We start from the raw sequence: 17,092 nt of genomic DNA, 5'->3' as shown, positions 1-17,092 counted from the left end.
TGATTCTTCTGGCCACGCTTATTGCGCATGAAGCGTGGAGACATACTCAGCACGACCATGGTCCAGGATGATTGTTCCCGCGAAAAAAGATCTTTTGCCGTACTGAGAAGAGCTGTACGATTGCTCCCGACCCGCCTCATCTGCCATACCGCGCTATTTATCCTTCTCGCCTTCTGAGGACTGTGGCTCCGCCAATTTCACAAGCAATCAGACCGTCCTCTCCAGGACCCTTTTCGACGATCCTACACTTTCTTTCCAAATACAGCTGGTTCCCCCTCCACCTTTCTTTCTGTTCGGTCAGAACTAGTCATGGCACCTAAGAGGAAAGCCCGCAACAACAAAGCAAAGAAAAACCAGGAAGAGAACCCTCGCCCGCCAACCACGATCCCCTGCCTGAAGTGCGGCGAAGCCATAACGGTACCTAGGGCTTGCAAGCACGGCAAGAAACTCATCAACTGTCAAGGCACAGGTTGCACTACAGCGCACATCGAAGAACACAATGCTCACTGCATCCCCGCCACAATCTCAGCTCCGAAGAGACCAAAAGCGCCGAGGGGATTAGCGCCAGAAGAAAGAATCAACTTGGATGATGTTGGAATCGCGCCGCCTGCGCTTGGTGGTTCCTATAGGAGCGCGATAGACGCAGCTTACCGAGAGAACGACCGACTAGCCAAACGACGCGCCGAGACCCTTGCCTCCATGACGCCAGAACGCCTCCATGCTATGGGTGCACTTACTGTCCAGCTCAACGCGGCCGTCAAGTCTCGGGGAGGAAAGCCCGCGCGATATCTTGAGGGCGTTCCGTTCACGGAATGGTTTTCGAAGCTAGAGAAGGGTCCATACGACAATATCAATGAGTGGACGGAGAGGTTGAAGGCTATGGTTGGAGGCAGCAAGACAGCCGAGGAGATCGGATATGATGATGAGGAGAGCGAGAATGAGGAAGATGCGTGCCCGACTCCACAGGCCGAGGACGAGGGAGACGTCTCTGCGGCAACCCAGACAGAGGACTGATGGAGCATGCGGATGCCACTGCGAGAGTGGAAACCTCGGGTATGAGAAAGGCTGACGTGGTTTTCCGCTACCAAAGCCAGTACTGGCCAGGTCTTCGAGCATCAACCATCCATTGAGGACCGCCAGTACCCAGCTGGAGGCAGCCCTGCTTCCACTCGTGGGTGGCCGAGGCCTTGATACAGATAGTCCCTACGGGTAATCGAGACCACGAGAACGGAGGTGACGACATGACTACGATTCGCGAAGAGCAGAGTCAGCCTTCATTCGTGACGCCTTCGCCTCAGCATCGAGGCGAATGCTACATATGTACAGATGTGGACGGACCTTCGACCACTCTCGTAATCTTTTGTGGGCAACAGAACGGACCGCCAGTATCATGCGTTGGAGCACCTTCACGCAGCAGGCATGGATGCTCACCACTTATTGCGGCTGACTGGCATCCTTCTTTCGAATACCCACATCCTTCTCCCATGGCATGACCACTGTAGGATAGTCTGCATATAGCTGCTTGTCTCGAAGGTGGATTGGTGTCTGTCCTTTCGGTGTGTCGGGAATCGTCTTCTCTAGGCCCTGTGTTGCCGTGTCAGCAAGAGTGTACCGTCCTCATTGACTTCAGTGAACGAGTCGGGAACCGTGCAAACCGAACACGTACAATCTTCTGGAAAACACATTTGTTCAGAACCCTTTCCGGCCGTCGACACTGCCATAACTGGTGGTTGTTGTTTTCCAGGCAGGTCCAATGTGCTCGAAACTCGTCCAGGCAGGATTTATTGATATCGGCCAGCCTACGGCACCCAAACAACCCATTAGCAAGCACCCCTCAAACAGCCTTTCTCCCTCCACATGCTGAAGCAGCAGGGGTATACTGACACACTCGCCGCACACCTCGTAACCTTCCTTCCTTCCTTCATGCAATCCAACTCTCCTCGTCCGTATGACTCGGTCTTACACTGCATATAGTCGTCATTGTAGGGTTTACACCTTGCGCCAATGAAGTACGCTGCGCTGAGTAGCGGTGCTGAACTGGCCCCGATTTCTTCGACTTTGGGGATATGGTCGGGCATAGGCGTCGTGTCGATGAGCACATCTGTGCTGAACCTGCAGGAGAGGGTCAATTAGGGAGCTTTCGGGCAGGGAAGAAGACGGTACCTGGCCTCGCGTTTCGACATGATTGCGACCCCTACACGACGACGGCACCACTATGCTGGACCGACAATTGAGTGTAATGTGAAGTTGCGGACACTCGTCAAGTCGACTGCGGAGCTTCACGCCAAGTGAGAGGTTCAGGGCAAGGGCAAAGGAGCTATCACGGATCGGATCAATGTTATGCCGGGATGGCCTCAAGTCAATGTCTCCTTTAATTAGCTGCCTCGAGGTTTCTCTGTTCCTCCTTGAGCTCCAATCAACTCCATCCCATTTTCTCATTCTTCATGTGAGACCGCGAAACGGTACAAGAAATCACGGAACAATAATGGAATCTGGCAGCAGCTGCATGCCCTCAACAAATACAAGCCTCGGAATGTGTACGTTGTCCGCCGGTATCATGTGCATTCGACTTCTCCCTTCAGCTCTGGATTATGATTATCCGATCAAGCAGGTGGTGGCTCTGTGGAGAACAATCGGAGACAAGAACCTCAGCGTGCGGAGAGCGTGGTAAGCAATCTCTCTGGGTAAAGAAAGCGTAAGCTCCTCTGCAGGTACAGACGAGGGTATATAAAAGCCTCTTCGGCCTCACTCCGTCCCAGTCCGAGCCGCCCAGGAAGTCGTCCGTCCGTGAATTTACATACACAGTACCTTGACCTCGCATTCATTGTAAGTCCACCCCTCCCACAAGGAGGCTTGATCGCATCAATGTCCTTGCCAACCCCATCTCGCTCCCTCCTCCGCGGGTCCGCAATCCTCATAATCTGGGGCCGTCAATCAAACCTCAGCATTCCCGACGAACGCGCGCTCAACGATTGGTGGACAAACGAACACCTCCCCGAACGGCTGGCGATCCCAGGCTTTCACCGCACGCGACGATACTACCACACCTCGAAGGACAGCTCTGACGATCAAGCCGAGACGACGGCGATCTCACACTCGTACTCGCACTACATGGTGGTTTACGAAGTTTCGTCCCTCTCCACGCTCACGTCTCCACCGTACATGCACGCGCTCAACAATCCCACGGCCGGGACCCAGAAGTTTATGCCCGTGCTCGCGAGCATGAACCGCTCGGCGTGTAATGTCCTGCTTTCCGTTTCGCGGGCCGAGTTCTCGCAGTGTCAGCGCGGCGGAGTCGGAGGCACGCTCGCGCACGTAGTGTTCCAGGCCCCGCAGTCGTCCGAGGCGCGAGAAGCGCTGAGGACATACCTCGCTACGGAGGCTTGGGAGCTGATACTCGGGTTCTTCCCCAGTGTTCTGGCGATGCATCTCCTTGAGCACGATGAGGAGGCATCCCGGAGTGGGAATTCGACCAAGTCGTACGACAATGTCAATTTCCAGACTGCCATTGCTGGTGGTGGTGGCGGCGCGGATGAGCAAGGGCCGAAGTGGATGCTGCTGGTCGAGTTTACTGATCCGTTTGGCGCGCCCTTTGCGAGCTACAAGGAGAAGTGTAGAGGCTTTAGCGAGGGTTTGAGTGCACACGGCGTTGATTTGTCGACGTTGAAGGAGGAGATTTACGGGCTGGTTGTTGCGATGGAAGAGTGATTCTCTGTGCTTGTCGGTATGTTTACGTGGATGTATGTTGAAGCGGTTCATCTGGATGAGCTGTTGCGTGCATGGAATACGACTAGAAGAACGCCACGAGGGACCGACAGAATTACGTTCGTCACCTCTATCATTGGCTTTTCCTTACGTCTGTTTGTTGCGGATCATGGGTGTAGACGTAGAGGTGCAAGCTCAAGCTTTAGCTACTAATTAGCTGTAGCTGCGATGAGGCGTCGTCTAATCCCTGTCCGGCGATGATGGCGGTGGCAGCTTTCTTGCGCTGACCGCTACGGCCTGCTGAAGAATGTCGAAATCAACCTTCGCTCATAGAGGCCGTATCGATCTTAAAGTTCTTGACCTCGTTGAGAAACTCGGGATCTGGACCGGCACAAACCAATTAGCCAAGTCGTGCATTCTCTTGGAAAGACACATCTTCTGCAAGGGATTCATCACCCAATACCACTTACCAGTCTTCTCCTTCAGTATGAACTTCGTGACCTCACTGATCCGCCCGGTCAACTCACTCGTCAACTCATGCAGCCTCAATCTGACTTTCTCGTTCCTCTTCGCAGCACCCTTGATCGCTTGGATTGCCACGTGATACCTCGATGTGCCGTTCACTAGCATCATATTGAAGGGCGTGGTTGTACTGCCTTCTTCGTTATAGGATGCAATGGTCACACGCTGCATGTTGGGTCGGCCGAAGAGGAGGCCTTTGAGTTCAGTCGCGTAGCCCTGAGGGAAGTTAGCGCCGAACGAGGTTACCCGGAGTCGTGGGCCGATTTCGGGCGTGGATTTGAAGGTTGCTAGAAGCCGGCAATGTACTTACGTGGTAGTTGAAGTGGATGGGGATGTCTTCGGTGAACAGCGCGTCGAATGCATCATCTGTCAAAGCGTGGGGATGGCTGCTAGACGCCCCGAGGATCATCAGATCCGTCACATTGACAACACGAACACGGAGGTCTGGGAGCTCTGATCTGAGTATGTCTGCAGCGGCGATGACCTCAAAGGTCAATTCGGCGCCAATGCCAACAAGGACAATGTCCGGATTCAGGCCGTCGTCTGTGGACGCGAACTTCCACACCGAGGCGCCGGCTCGGCAGTGATTTTCGGCTTCATCGGCGGATAGGAAGACCGCAGACGGCTGCTTAGAACCCACCATCAGGTTGACGTAGTTCTTCGATTGTAGACAATGAGCCATGGTTGAGAGGAATGTATTTGCATCTGGAGGAAGGTAGACCCGAGCGGCGTTAGGCTTGAGGTTCAAGACGGCGCCAATGAAGCCAGGGTTTTGGTGCGAATAGCCGTTGTGTTCTTGTCTGGTCCAGGTTGACGTCTCGAGGTAGTTGATGCTGGAGATGTCACTTCGCCACCCCGACTCACGAGACATCTTGCCGAACTTCGCATACTGTATCATCATGGTATCAATGATACCTAGAAAGGCTTCGTAGCTGGGGAACAGGGCAGTTCGACCCGTCAGGGTATAGCCCTGCATCCAGCCTTGACACTGGTGCTCAGATAGGACCTCGATGAGTCGCCCGCCTTGCGCCCGAGAGAACTGATCCCATTGAAAGTTCCGGTTGGTGGAGCTGAGGACAGCATCGAGCTTGTTAGATTCGAACTCATCTGGCGAGAAGATTCGAAAAGTCTTAGGATTGTCTTTGACAATCTGCTCAAGCAGTCTGCCGACTGCTTTCATCGAACTTTGAGAGCTGCCCTTCTCAACTGTGAACTTCCTCCAGTCGATAGGCTTGAGTCTTCTATAAGCGCCGGACACCTCCTTCTTTTGACCAAGCCGTCGATCTGGGTTTGTCGGTATGATTGACTTGATCTCGTCAATGACATCGCCGTTCTCCTTGAAAAGCTCCTTTGATTTGTAGGATTCGAGCCATTCTTGAAGTTGCTTGAGTTCCTCTGCGTCAGTTTTCGCATGAGGCAGCGGAACCTGGTGCGCCTTGTAGGAGCCTTCAACGATTGTACCGTGTACTTTCTTCGGACCAGACCAGCCTTTTGGAGTGCGTAGAATCAACACGGGCCAGCGAGGTTTTGTGATGGGCTTACCTTCTCTGGCAGCTTTCTGGATTCGTTTAATCTCCCCAAGAGCCCACTCCATGGAGTTAGAGAGGTCTGCATCGATGTCGTCCAAGTCGTCCACGACTCGTGGTTGATATCCATAGCCTGTGAAGAGGGCAGCCAACTCCTTGTTGTCCATGCAGCCATAGATGGTACGCTCGCTAATCTTGAAACCATTCACGTGAACGATGGGCAGAACAGCACCGGATTCCGCAGGGTCAATGTACTTGTAGCTATGCCATGCGGTCGCAGTAGGCCCAGTCTCTGACTCGCCATCGCCGACAACGCAGCACACCACCAAATCTGGGTTGTCCATTACAGCGCCGAAACTGACACTGAGAGCATACCCGAGCTCTCCACCTTCGTGGATAGATCCTGGTGTTTCGGCACTGATGTGACTGGGAAAGCCTCCAGTGGTACTGAAACCGCTGATAAGGTTGTGTAGGCCTTTGGCGTCTTGCGAGTAACGAGGGTAGAACTTGGCTAATGAGCCTTCGAGCCACAAGGCTGCCAGTATACCAGGCGCTCCATGGCCTGGGCCGACGACGTAGAGCATGTCCAGGTCATGCTTCGTGATCAGGAGGTTGAGGTGAGAATAAACCAGAGTGAGACCAGGACATGTTCCCCAATGACCGAGCAATCTCGGCTTGATGTCCTCATGCGTGAGATCTCGTTCAAGGTAGACATTGTCCTGCAAAAAGATCATGGCAGCAGCAATGTAGTTGGCTGCGCGCCGAAATTTTGCGACCACATCGTTGGTGTTGTCAGGCAAAGGTCGCTTCTCGAGCTTGACCAGGAGGTCAGACACGTAATCGGGGACGTTGGACGGCAGCGGCTGCGGGTTGGGAGAATCAATCACTTCGCCAGGCATAGTGCAAGAGATGCTTATACTCGCGATTCGCTCGCAGGGGCAACTGGTGAATGCTAGGGATCGAGAATGGTAGTTCCTGCACAGTCAGCAAAGACAAGAAAGAAATACCACCTAGAGGTCTGCAAACGGCGATGAGAGCTGGAGAAGTGAAGCAGCAATCAAGTGAATTGATGCTGCCTTGATGCTTCATCATCAGTTCATCTGGCCGGAAATTCGGTTGTTTATTCCACCATGATGCAACTGTTTGCGTGTCGCAGCTCGGAATCTGGGAACTTGATCTCCAATCATCTCTCACAGAGCTTTCACACAGCATTGAAATTGGGTTTACTTTCCCTTCACAGTACGCTCTGGTGGCACCGGCGGCGCTGTGGTTCATAGACGTCACAGCAAGTGGCAGCTGCCATTGTTCGAGTGCCGCTGGTTCCTGGATGGATACGCACCAGGTGTAGGTCTCCTGTCAGGTTACGAAGTAGGTTGTCCGCCAGGCGCATGTGCATTGGTGGTCTGATCTCATTGCGAGCCTCTACAAATGACCAAGATTCGCTCCTCGTCCAGTCCTGACCCAGACACCGCAGGACTGTTAGATACGCGTGATACCAACCTCCAATCCGACAATGTCGGCCGTCATCCTTTCGATCAACGCAGGAAGCTCTTCATTGAAGACGACCCTGTTTGTCGAGGAACAAACCGCAGCCGGCCGCCCAGATCTTCGGCGACTCGCTAGCGCGGAAATATCTTCCATCAATTCCCCTCCCGCCCGTCTAAAATACCTCAGAGCCAGCTACAAAGACACCAGTGAGGTCGGCGAGATCACGGACCACAAACAGGCCTTTGAGCATGTTCTCAACGCCTTCGTCTCGGATTCCGAGATACCGGAAGTCTCCAGCAAAGATGACATTGATTACACAGCACATAGGGTAGTGCAGGGTGGGAACTTTGAAGAGAAGTCAGTGCCGCCTTAGATCCTGCGATGGTGGTGCTAACACATACCAGTCAGTTCATCACCAAGAAGACTTTTGATAAGATCAACAAGTTGTCGGATCTGGCGCCGTTGTAGGTACCACCGCACTCCAGGACACTGCGCGGTCGTGGACGCTGACCGACCGCTAGACACAATGCTTCTGCAGTCAGTCTCATGAAAGCATGCCATGACCACCTACCCAATGTCATCAATGTTGCCTGCTTTGACTCGGGATTCCACCATACTATGCCTGACTACGTCAAAGCTTACGCCATCGACCAGAAGATCGCAAAAGAGAAGGGTCTACGAAAGTACGGCTTCCACGGGCTGAGCTATCAATACATCACGAGAACGGTGGCCGATTTCCTCGGCAAACCGCAGTCCGGCACAAGCATCATTGCCCTTCATCTTGGGAGCGGAGCATCCGCCTGCGCGATCAAGAATGGACAATCAATTGACACAACAATGGGATTGACGCCGGTATCAGGACTGCCGGGCGGTTCCCGCTCAGGCGATATCGACCCAAGCCTGGTTTTCCATTACACGTCGGAAGCCAGCGCGTTGAGCCCGAGCAGCACGAAGGATCTGCACATTTCCACTGCAGAAGAAATCCTGAACAAGCAGTCTGGCTGGAAAGCATTGACCGGGACGACGGACTTCTCCAAGATTGCAGTTGCAGATGCTCCGGATACCCATAAGCTGGCCTTTAATATCTTTATTGACCGCATTGTCGGCTACGTCGGCAACTACTATGTCAAATTGGGTGGCAGCGTTGATGCTCTGGTCTTCGCCGGCGGCATCGGCGAAAAAAGTGCATACTTGCGGCAAGTGGTGATCGAGAAGGTCTCATGCCTCGGTTTCACCATTGATGACGAGAAAAACAACAAGGGTACAGACGGTAACGATGTGACTGAAATCGGCAAAGGCGAGTCTGCGGTTCGCACGTTGGTCGTGGAGACGGACGAAGATGTAGGTCAATCTCAAATACTTCCATGGAAGGATCGCCACTAACATTCACGGCAGCACGAAATGGCACATTCAGTCTTAGGCATGCTCCACAAGAAATGAAACCTCGGTCGGACAACTGCACGATAGACCAGCTACGGTCATAGACATAATTTGACATTCCTTACAGTTTCGGTCAAGGACACTCAACATTGCTCTTCAGCTCTTGCTTATGGTGGCGGCGCCCATGCGCTGGGCACGCGTTACCAGCGACGATGACTGGAGCCACATGGGAAAGTCGCTGGGCTTCACAAACCCTACACAGTATCGCCCAGATCCTTTTCCAGCTTTCAGGGAATGCATGGCGTGATTTGTCATTCCCTCGCTTGCATCCTATTCATGCTCGGCAAGTGACTGTGTTACAAAGCAGCTTGTATCGTCCACATACGGACAGCAATTACATGCTGTGGCTTTTCCCTGACTAATGTAGGCAGCGCCAGGTCGAAGCAGAGTGGTGATTTGGAACTGCGTGGGTTATCCTGATCGGGACGTGGCCAATGACTTGTCCCGGAGCTTCATCGACTGCCTGGTCCGGAAGTAATCCGGGGCTTTCGCTGGCGAATAGTAGCGAAGCTGAGAAGAACGAAAGCTGCGGCATTGGAACTATGCTAGCTATGCTTCAAGACAGACGCTGTGTGCCGCATCGCAAGAGGCTTCATGAGTATTTAAGAACCTCAGCTGGCTCGCTACAGGTACGTCCTCGCAAAAGCTACGACTCCTACAATTTCTGGACGGACACGCCCTCGATCCAGCAACCATGCGTATCTCTGCGTCTCTTGTCTCCTCGCTGCTGCTTACGGCTTCGGTAGCAGGCGCCCAGGCTGTTCCCAAGCAGAACTACACATGCACAAGCTTCATGGTCAGAGTGCCCGTGTCAAACGTGACAGTGATTGTGCCTCCCTTTCCAGAACTCCCCAATCAATACGCTGCCACATCATTGGCAAATCAACTCACGATTCGGACACCATCCACTCCAGATGTCAACCTGACCACCTTGACCAGGACGTTCAACATCAGCGCAGAATACTGCACTCCATCCCCCCCCGGACCGAGAGCATCAACCCTGCAGATCCTCTCCCACGGTCTGGGCTTTAACAGAAGCTACTGGGACTTTTATCTCCCCTCCAAGCGCAACGATGCGCAGTATTCGTACATCAACAGCGCCACGGGCGCCGGCTACAGCACGCTATCCTACAACCGTCTTGGTATCGAACCCTCCACAATCGCAGACCCCTATACAGAGATCCAAGGGTTCGTCGAAGTCGCAGTGCTCGTCGGACTCACGACACTCGTCCGCGCCGGAAACGTCTCGCAGGTCCCCGTGCCCCAGAAAGTCATCCACGTAGGGCACAGTTGGGGCAGCGAACTCAGCGTCGGCCTCGCCGCTGTTGCTCCTGGTCTTTCAGACGGCGTCGTCCTCACGGGCTACTCCGCGCTCTCCCAGTACACGGCCTTCTTCATCGCCAACACGGCCTTCCGTCTCGCGAACCAGAACCAACCCAGAAGGTTCCCTCCCAGCAGGTACTCATCCGGGTTCCTGACCTGGCCCGATAAATCCGGCAACCAATTCTCCTTCCTCGAATATCCCTACTTCGACCCCGCAGTGCTCGACCGCGCCGAGGCGACGAAATACCCATTCACCGTGGGCGAGTTTCTGTCAGCCTCGACTCTTCCCGTTGCGGCGCCTAGTTTTCCAGGCCCCGTGCTTTACGTGGCTGCACAGTCGGATCTTATCTTCTGCGCGAGTAACTGCACGGGTCTCTTTGGACCCGACAGCGTGGCGGTCCAAGGCTTCAATGGCAGCAGTAGCGTTGAGACGTATATCCAGCCGAATGTGGGACATGGCATCAACTTGCACCACAATGCCACGGGCGCATATAATGTGATATTGGACTGGGCGGAAAGACACGGGTTTTGAGATGTGGCATAGAACCGCGGTGCTGTGGAGTGGGTACGCAGTAATGGTATTGCCTCTCTATACCAGCAAGCAGCCTACGCCATCACATCCAACCGGCTGTGATAGCAATTCAAGATCAAGACTGCCGACGCTCCTATCAGATCCGTCTACACCTCCGGCCAATCGTGCGGGCGTCATTTGAACGGACTTCTGGCCAAAGTGACCTTCCGCATAGTCCGCCTTTGATTCGATCTTTACCTCGTATTCATCCTCATCTGGCGTGAACCATTTTATGGAAAGGCCAACCCCGCGGCACCGACATCGTGGCACAGCGTTTGAATTGTGCACCTCTTATTTGTTCAGGCCCGCGCACAAATCTTTGTCTGGTTATCTTCTGATAGCCGGTTGCGATCCTCCCAGTCTCCCACGCAAGCAGGGGCGCCGTATCGCGCCGCAGGGCATCAGTACATGACTACGCCGCCAGTAGAGGAGGCGAAGTCCTCTCGAAAGTTTCGAAGACACATTTCTGGCCTTCGCGACTCGGCGCGTGGCGAACATCTGGGCCGCTTTGTCGCTTAAATGAAACAACAAAACAATGTTTCAAATCTCGGTCGTGCTTAAGCGCCCGCTCCATCACTTGACCAGCGCCAAAAATGACCTGCCGGTCTGGTTGAGGTTGACAAACCCAGAGCAGGGTATAGTGCCATATTCTGTTGGTTCTCGCTCGATGTCTTTCTCTCGTTGTGATTGTCATCCGGCGGGCTTTGCGTTGCATAGCCATCTCAGCTAGTCTTGTTCAGCGCGCAATCAACACGGTCTCGGGGCATGGTATGAGCCCACCACTGACAATCCCTGCAGTCACATATAGCCAGACTCATGGCCGCACGAGGACGGATTCCTTTCCCTTGTGACTGCAAGCTGCGGGCAGCTCATCTCCGCGAGCTTCTGTTCGTGGATACACAGGTACTTTGCACCAGTTCCGCTCATTCCCAAAAATCAAGCTGCTGGAGATAAGAGGAAATGGGAGGTTCCTTACCGACGACGGCCACAGGCTCGGCCTCCACCATGGACTGGCGCACTCCAATCATCATGGTTACCGCTTTCCCGAGTGCAATTCTTTTTGCGGTTGCGCATCACATCCTTAATCTGAAGCTGGATGGAAGAGAAGTGACCGAGCTTGCTGTGGACCAACAATGGATTTCGCGGGCAGGGAATGCGCTGGCGTATGTTGTCAAGGTGCTGCTGCTGCTGGCAACTGGTACCGCCTATTTCCAGCGAGTTTGGCATCACGCACGGGGAAAGCCGACAAAGCTCAGTCAATTCGACTCATTGTTTGGAGTACAGGACAGTATCTTTGAATTTCGCCATGTCAAGTTCTGGCTTCGACGTCCTGTCCTGCTGCTCGTCGCCATGGTCCTCTGGTAGGTCTCGCTATCCCTGAATGGTTGACTTCATGACTACGCTGACAGTAGCAAGGCTCATCCCTCTGGTAGCCATAACCACACCGGGCACACTGTCTGTTGTGTCTGCATCGGTCTCCCAGCCACGGAACGTGTCTGTACAACAACGAGAATATGGTAAATCCTCCTATGCCGCTGCCGTGCAGGCAGATAACGGAACGGTCTTTTACGGCGGGGCCAGGTCATACTTGAAAGGACCTACGCTGGCAATGCTTGTCGAGACAAAAGCCCTGTCAGTAGGGAGTTTCTCTACTAACTTGACGTGGTCAATGGAATTCCACGGACCGGCTATTTCATGCTCAAAGGCGGGACCGGAGGTTACATCCCAGCTGACGGACATGATACTCCCATATCAAAAGGCCAACAAGACGTCGCTCATGTACGATGCGTGGGTACCAAGGCCGAGTTCGTCGCCGAATCAAGCTCTCGTCGATGGCATGCTCGTCCTGGATCCTGACGTTAACAGCAACCTTCGCATGCTCGATCAAATATCTCCGGATGCTGCCAGGATCTATTACAGCCTAGCGCCCGACGCCCCAACTCAAGCAACAATGGCGAATCCGATCTACGTTATCTCATGTGCGCTCTACAACGCCACATGGAGCCTCGACTTCGACGTACGCAGCACAGGCGAACAATTGCTGAAACCAACGTTGAGATTCGAAAATTGGATGCCAGGCTGGAGCAGCATCACTCCGGCACTGACACCCGGCACCCACACAAACACGATCTTGGATTATGCAGGCTTGGTGGAAACCTTTGGCGCCATCACATCAGGCCGACTCGACTACCCTGACGATGAAACCCTGCCATTTACGCAAACCAGTCTCGCCCTGGAGACCAGTCCCGTCCTCTTCAACGACGCATTTCCCGATCCTTTCAACGACGCTGCTATGGTTACCCTCGCGCGGACATTTGAAGCACTGTTCCAGAACATGACCCTCTCCGCACGTTATGCGGTCCTCCCGCGACAAGAGCTCCGTGATGACGCTTCGGACTGGAGTTTCGTCAACGTAGCCGCCACGTCTACATTCTCTCGCAACGTCTACCGGTATGATAGCCGGGATCTCATCATTGCATACACATTGGCCATTGTTGGGAGCGCCCTCTGCGTCCTAGCCGCTATGCTTGCCATTCGGGACATGGGAGCCGTGTACTCGAATGTTTTCTCCACCGCTGTCCGCGTGACGAGAAGCCAAGACAGGCTGGACACGGTGATTCGAGATGATCACGATAGAAGCGGTGCGCAGCCACTGCCACCAAAGATTGCCAATGCATATATCTGGGTCGCCAAGGAGAACAAAGTTGGAATAGGGGTGGGTAGAGGCCGAGTCGATACCGATGAGTCTCTGGCATCGCAGAAAGAGCTTCGGCGATCATGGTGGGGGAGAGAGCAGGAAATGGATCTCGAGAAGAGCCAAAGTGTCAATCCTGTGCACGAGCCGGTTGTCATAGTCTCAAAGGGAAGTGGTGCTCCGGGCGGTTGGATATAAACCATGAATATCCCGCCCAGTCTATAGGAACGTGACGACTCTTAAGAGTGAGGACGTCCAGAATGTACAACTCGACCACCACAACATGATAGCACATATGTTGTTTATATGAACCGCCCCCGGACGAGCGCCTTGTCCACTGTACATACATACATACATCCATAGACTAGAACTGCACGATTGAATGCACGCATTCGGCCTGCTTCGCCGCGCCGTAGCACCGAGAATCCGCAGATGTACTTCCTGGATGATGTTGTCGTCAGCCTTGCCGTCCACATCTTCACCGGTTCTGCCAGTGCGCAAGTTGCCACACCCTCTTCACTCACCACCCGCCCCGTTCACCAATACCCAGTCATTCACATATCCGAATCACATGTCCTGCACGAATAATCAGTGTATATAGATCATTCCAACAAAAAATGTCTCAAATATCCTCCAGCAGTCACGCAGAATCCAACGCACGCCGGCTCGGTTCCCTGTCCAACAGTAGACCGGATCCAGGCGTTCGAGCTCTTGGTTTAAGGAGTGCTTGGAACCTCCCCTTAACAATGGGGAGACTTGGTCGGGGTTCGATTCCCCTGTCTGCTTCGTCCGTGCAAGTGGCTTGCCAGAGATTTGCCGAATACCAGCTGCTTCCTCTTCCCAATTCTTATGTTGTCGGGGAGGGGGTTGCGAGCTTAGAGTTGTCCGAGGATCAACTCGTGGGCTCAATTCCCAGTCGGCTGTCTCTAGAGACCAATTTGATGTCTCCGGTACTACACAACCCTCGTTTTTTTGTGTTCCCTCAAGATCATTTTGAAGTGGTGGATCGATGTGAATGTGTGTGTGTGCGTGGGCGGGCGGGGGGCGGAAGGTGTTTTTTTCGGACCACACCCTCTTCCTTCTCCCCCCGTCTTCTCTTTCTCTCTCAGCTTGGCGGTGCCTCTTGTGATTGCTAGAAACAGCTCCCTCACCTCAATGCAAAGACGACAAGCCTTGCTTATTCCCAGTGCACCAACAGATGTGACTCTTCAGACTTGCGAACCCCGACGTTGCAGGTAACGACACGGCTTAGAAGACTGCCCAGCTCTTCCTGCTCCTGCACCTTCTCCGGTTCCTGTGCCGGCGTGTTCCCAGCTTCTTCGTCATGTAGCGACCACCACCATTGGCTTCCGCTCAACATGCCGTCCTCGTCGTCGAATTCTGCTTCACCCTGCAGCACCGCCACAGCTGGAGCACCGACATCGATTCCAGCATCGACGTCTTCCACGGTCATTCTGGCGATCCAGCTCCATTTCCGCCAGAACCACCGTCTGACTTCCCAGCTCCGTTTATTCCAGGCCACGCCCTCGCGCATGCTCCTGCCGTACTGGGCGCTTGCTCGTTCTCGACCCCAGCAGATCATCCCGTCGTGCATCAGGTCGAGGAATAGGCTGCAGTGGTCGAGTCTCTTCACGCTCGACAGATAGATGGCCATACTGCGGAAGTGCGGAAACGGGATGCAGTCCAGGTAAGATGGATGGGGGATGATCAGCTGATACGCCGTAGGCCGAAGATCGACAGGAATCGTGTGCACGTCCGCATTCGAGGTGGTTGAGAAAGGCGACGGATGATCATTGATATACGCTTGCATCGATACGCCCAGGCTCTGGGCAATGGCCATGGTTGCGGCGAAACAAGACTCTCCCACCAGTTGGAGATGGTTCCTATACGGTGAAGGCAGAGATGTCCGTGAGCGTGCGCCGGGGAAGCTGGTCTGAGATCCCAAGGAGCGCGGGTAATAAACTGGCGCTGGCGATAGGTGCTCAGATGGTGTGAGCGACGACGACGACGACGACAACAAGTTCCCACACGGTGCTATTCGATCCATAACGCCCGGCGGACGTGTATATGTTTTGAACTCGACGTCGTCTGGGACGGGCCACGAATGTCGGTAATCTTCCGCTCCTGCCACCGGAGGAACATAATAATATACGGCGACTTTCACAGGAAGGACAGGTTCAGGAAAGACAGTTTGCTCGTCATGAGCGGCGATTCCCTCCTCCTGGGTGAGAATGTCATCAAGCAGGCGTTCAGGAAAGGAATATTCTTCCCTCCTTGCAGATATTGAGCTCATCAAGCCGGTCGTCTGGGATTGCGCACTGAGCTTCTCCGGCTCCCGCTCTCTCGCCCGCTCCCTCCTCTCCAGTACCTGTTGGACTTGAGCCTGGACCACATTGTCGTGCCGTTGCTTTTGCCTCTCTCGCCACACGCGTTGCGACCGACGGTTCTGCTCGCGTCGTGCTTCGGTGAGCTTCCGTTTGTACCTACCTGGAAGCTTTGGCTCGGGGCCAGAAGGACCAGCTGTGTTGTCGGACATGGTCGTCGCGCGAGAGGGTCTTTGCCATATTTTTACTCCTAGGTAAATAGGGCACGCCTCGTTGCAGCATGGTCGACCAGAGGTCAGCCACGGGACGAGTCAGCCAGAGTAGAAGTTCAGCTTCCATGACAAAGCCATCCAGCTCTTGACTAGGCATGCTTGGGTCACAGCATGTGGCGTTACACTGCTCCGTAATGGAGACTTTGACTACGGAGAAGCAGAAGTGCTGCCGGTGAAATCTCAGTCCTTCAAATCTCTCTGAATCAAGCTGGGACATTTGGCAATCCTGTATCCATGCACTCCTGGCATGTTGCAGAGGGAGAAAACGTAGCTGAGACGTCCTCCAAGATGATGCATCTACTCATAGCATCGATGCCTCCAGAAAGTTACATCTGCCCTAATGTCTCCAAGTACGATCGCACATCGTCGAGCCGTGTCAGGCGTTTCGTCAACTTCTATATCCATCAGAAGGCATGCCTAGCTGGGTCTGGACATTTCGCAGCGTCGATGGCATTCTAGCAAGGTATATGGATCTCAGCCAAGATATCGGCCGCAAGTACTGTCCATACTTCCTCAAGTCTCAATCGAGAAAGCCTAATATGCCCTCGGAATACAGCTAGCTGAGTGCTTCATCACTGTATCAGAAGGGATAATGGTGAGATAAGGTAATCGGATGCTCTCATTCTCATCGAGGCTACAACCTGGGCTCAGAGTCCTCACACTTGACCTTGACCGCAAATCTGGCAGAGGCAGACTTCACGCGACGCTCCTCTCGTGCCTTGACATCGCCGCCGAGTATCGTCCAGCCCTGAACGATGATGCTGAGCATCGATCAGAACGAGCCGCCGACGCGCCACAGTGTCCGTCTGAGCAGTCTGATGATGGCGGCGTTGCGTGTCTGCCAATCTAGAACTTGCTGACTTCCACGCGTATAGAATGCCGAGACTCATGCTGCTGGAAACTACGAACACCACGGATACGAGTCTCTGGAAACGTTCCAAGCAAGGACGATAGCACTTCCGCCCCGTCCTCGTACACAGACAGTACCTGCACCATCCTCGGAGGCGTGTCTGGCGGACATTGCGAGGCCAACCAATCAGAGCAACCTGGCTTACTCGTTCTGCAGAACGCCCAGCGTTGCACTGAGGGCAGTATACGCTATGGCATCACAATCTCGACCTTCATTCCGCGACATGGCTTACACGGTACAGTCCTGACACTTTCGACAGACCCGGACTCAATACCGCATCAAAGAAGCATATAAGATGTCCGGCAACCGTTCGATC

General features: G+C 53.9%; 8 protein-coding genes across 8 annotated transcripts; 5 read left to right on the top strand and 3 right to left on the bottom strand.

Annotated features, from left to right (window-relative positions):
* Positions 1-309: 309 nt before the first annotated feature.
* On the top strand, positions 310-1,014 carry G647_03888 (uncharacterized protein; the record flags this gene model as incomplete). Its single annotated transcript, XM_008728233.1, has 1 exon — positions 310-1,014. The coding sequence occupies one exon, from the start codon at positions 310-312 to the stop codon at positions 1,012-1,014; it is 705 nt and encodes a 234-aa protein (XP_008726455.1).
* Positions 1,015-1,434: 420 nt separating this feature from the next.
* On the bottom strand, positions 1,435-2,183 carry G647_03887 (uncharacterized protein; the record flags this gene model as incomplete). The annotated part of the gene is made up of 4 exons (XM_008728232.1): positions 1,435-1,584; positions 1,667-1,799; positions 1,885-2,112; positions 2,164-2,183. The coding sequence occupies 4 exons, from the start codon at positions 2,181-2,183 to the stop codon at positions 1,435-1,437; spliced, it is 531 nt and encodes a 176-aa protein (XP_008726454.1).
* A 682-nt stretch (positions 2,184-2,865) lies between these two features.
* Positions 2,866-3,708, top strand: G647_03886 (uncharacterized protein; the record flags this gene model as incomplete). The annotated part of the gene is made up of 1 exon (XM_008728231.1): positions 2,866-3,708. One exon carries the CDS (start codon positions 2,866-2,868, stop codon positions 3,706-3,708), a length of 843 nt encoding a protein of 280 aa, XP_008726453.1.
* Positions 3,709-4,021: 313 nt separating this feature from the next.
* G647_03885 (uncharacterized protein) lies at positions 4,022-6,652 on the bottom strand (the record flags this gene model as incomplete). The annotated part of the gene is made up of 3 exons (XM_008728230.1): positions 4,022-4,086; positions 4,176-4,443; positions 4,538-6,652. The coding sequence occupies 3 exons, from the start codon at positions 6,650-6,652 to the stop codon at positions 4,022-4,024; spliced, it is 2,448 nt and encodes an 815-aa protein (XP_008726452.1).
* Positions 6,653-7,266: 614 nt separating this feature from the next.
* G647_03884 (acetate kinase) lies at positions 7,267-8,624 on the top strand (the record flags this gene model as incomplete). The annotated part of the gene is made up of 3 exons (XM_008728229.1): positions 7,267-7,598; positions 7,646-7,705; positions 7,763-8,624. The coding sequence occupies 3 exons, from the start codon at positions 7,267-7,269 to the stop codon at positions 8,622-8,624; spliced, it is 1,254 nt and encodes a 417-aa protein (XP_008726451.1).
* A 751-nt stretch (positions 8,625-9,375) lies between these two features.
* Positions 9,376-10,536, top strand: G647_03883 (uncharacterized protein; the record flags this gene model as incomplete). The annotated part of the gene is made up of 1 exon (XM_008728228.1): positions 9,376-10,536. The coding sequence occupies one exon, from the start codon at positions 9,376-9,378 to the stop codon at positions 10,534-10,536; it is 1,161 nt and encodes a 386-aa protein (XP_008726450.1).
* A 1,044-nt stretch (positions 10,537-11,580) lies between these two features.
* On the top strand, positions 11,581-13,468 carry G647_03882 (uncharacterized protein; the record flags this gene model as incomplete). Its single annotated transcript, XM_008728227.1, has 2 exons — positions 11,581-11,936; positions 11,992-13,468. The coding sequence occupies 2 exons, from the start codon at positions 11,581-11,583 to the stop codon at positions 13,466-13,468; spliced, it is 1,833 nt and encodes a 610-aa protein (XP_008726449.1).
* Positions 13,469-14,447: 979 nt separating this feature from the next.
* Positions 14,448-15,806, bottom strand: G647_03881 (uncharacterized protein; the record flags this gene model as incomplete). Its single annotated transcript, XM_008728226.1, has 1 exon — positions 14,448-15,806. One exon carries the CDS (start codon positions 15,804-15,806, stop codon positions 14,448-14,450), a length of 1,359 nt encoding a protein of 452 aa, XP_008726448.1.
* Between the last annotated feature and the right edge of the window lie 1,286 nt (positions 15,807-17,092).

The sequence above is a fragment of the Cladophialophora carrionii genome (assembly GCF_000365165.1).
Source record: "Cladophialophora carrionii CBS 160.54 unplaced genomic scaffold supercont1.3, whole genome shotgun sequence".
Taxonomy (NCBI): Eukaryota; Fungi; Ascomycota; class Eurotiomycetes; order Chaetothyriales; family Herpotrichiellaceae; genus Cladophialophora; species Cladophialophora carrionii.
Note: the sequence above shows the minus strand (reverse complement) of the source record. Positions and strands in the feature narration are given on the sequence as shown.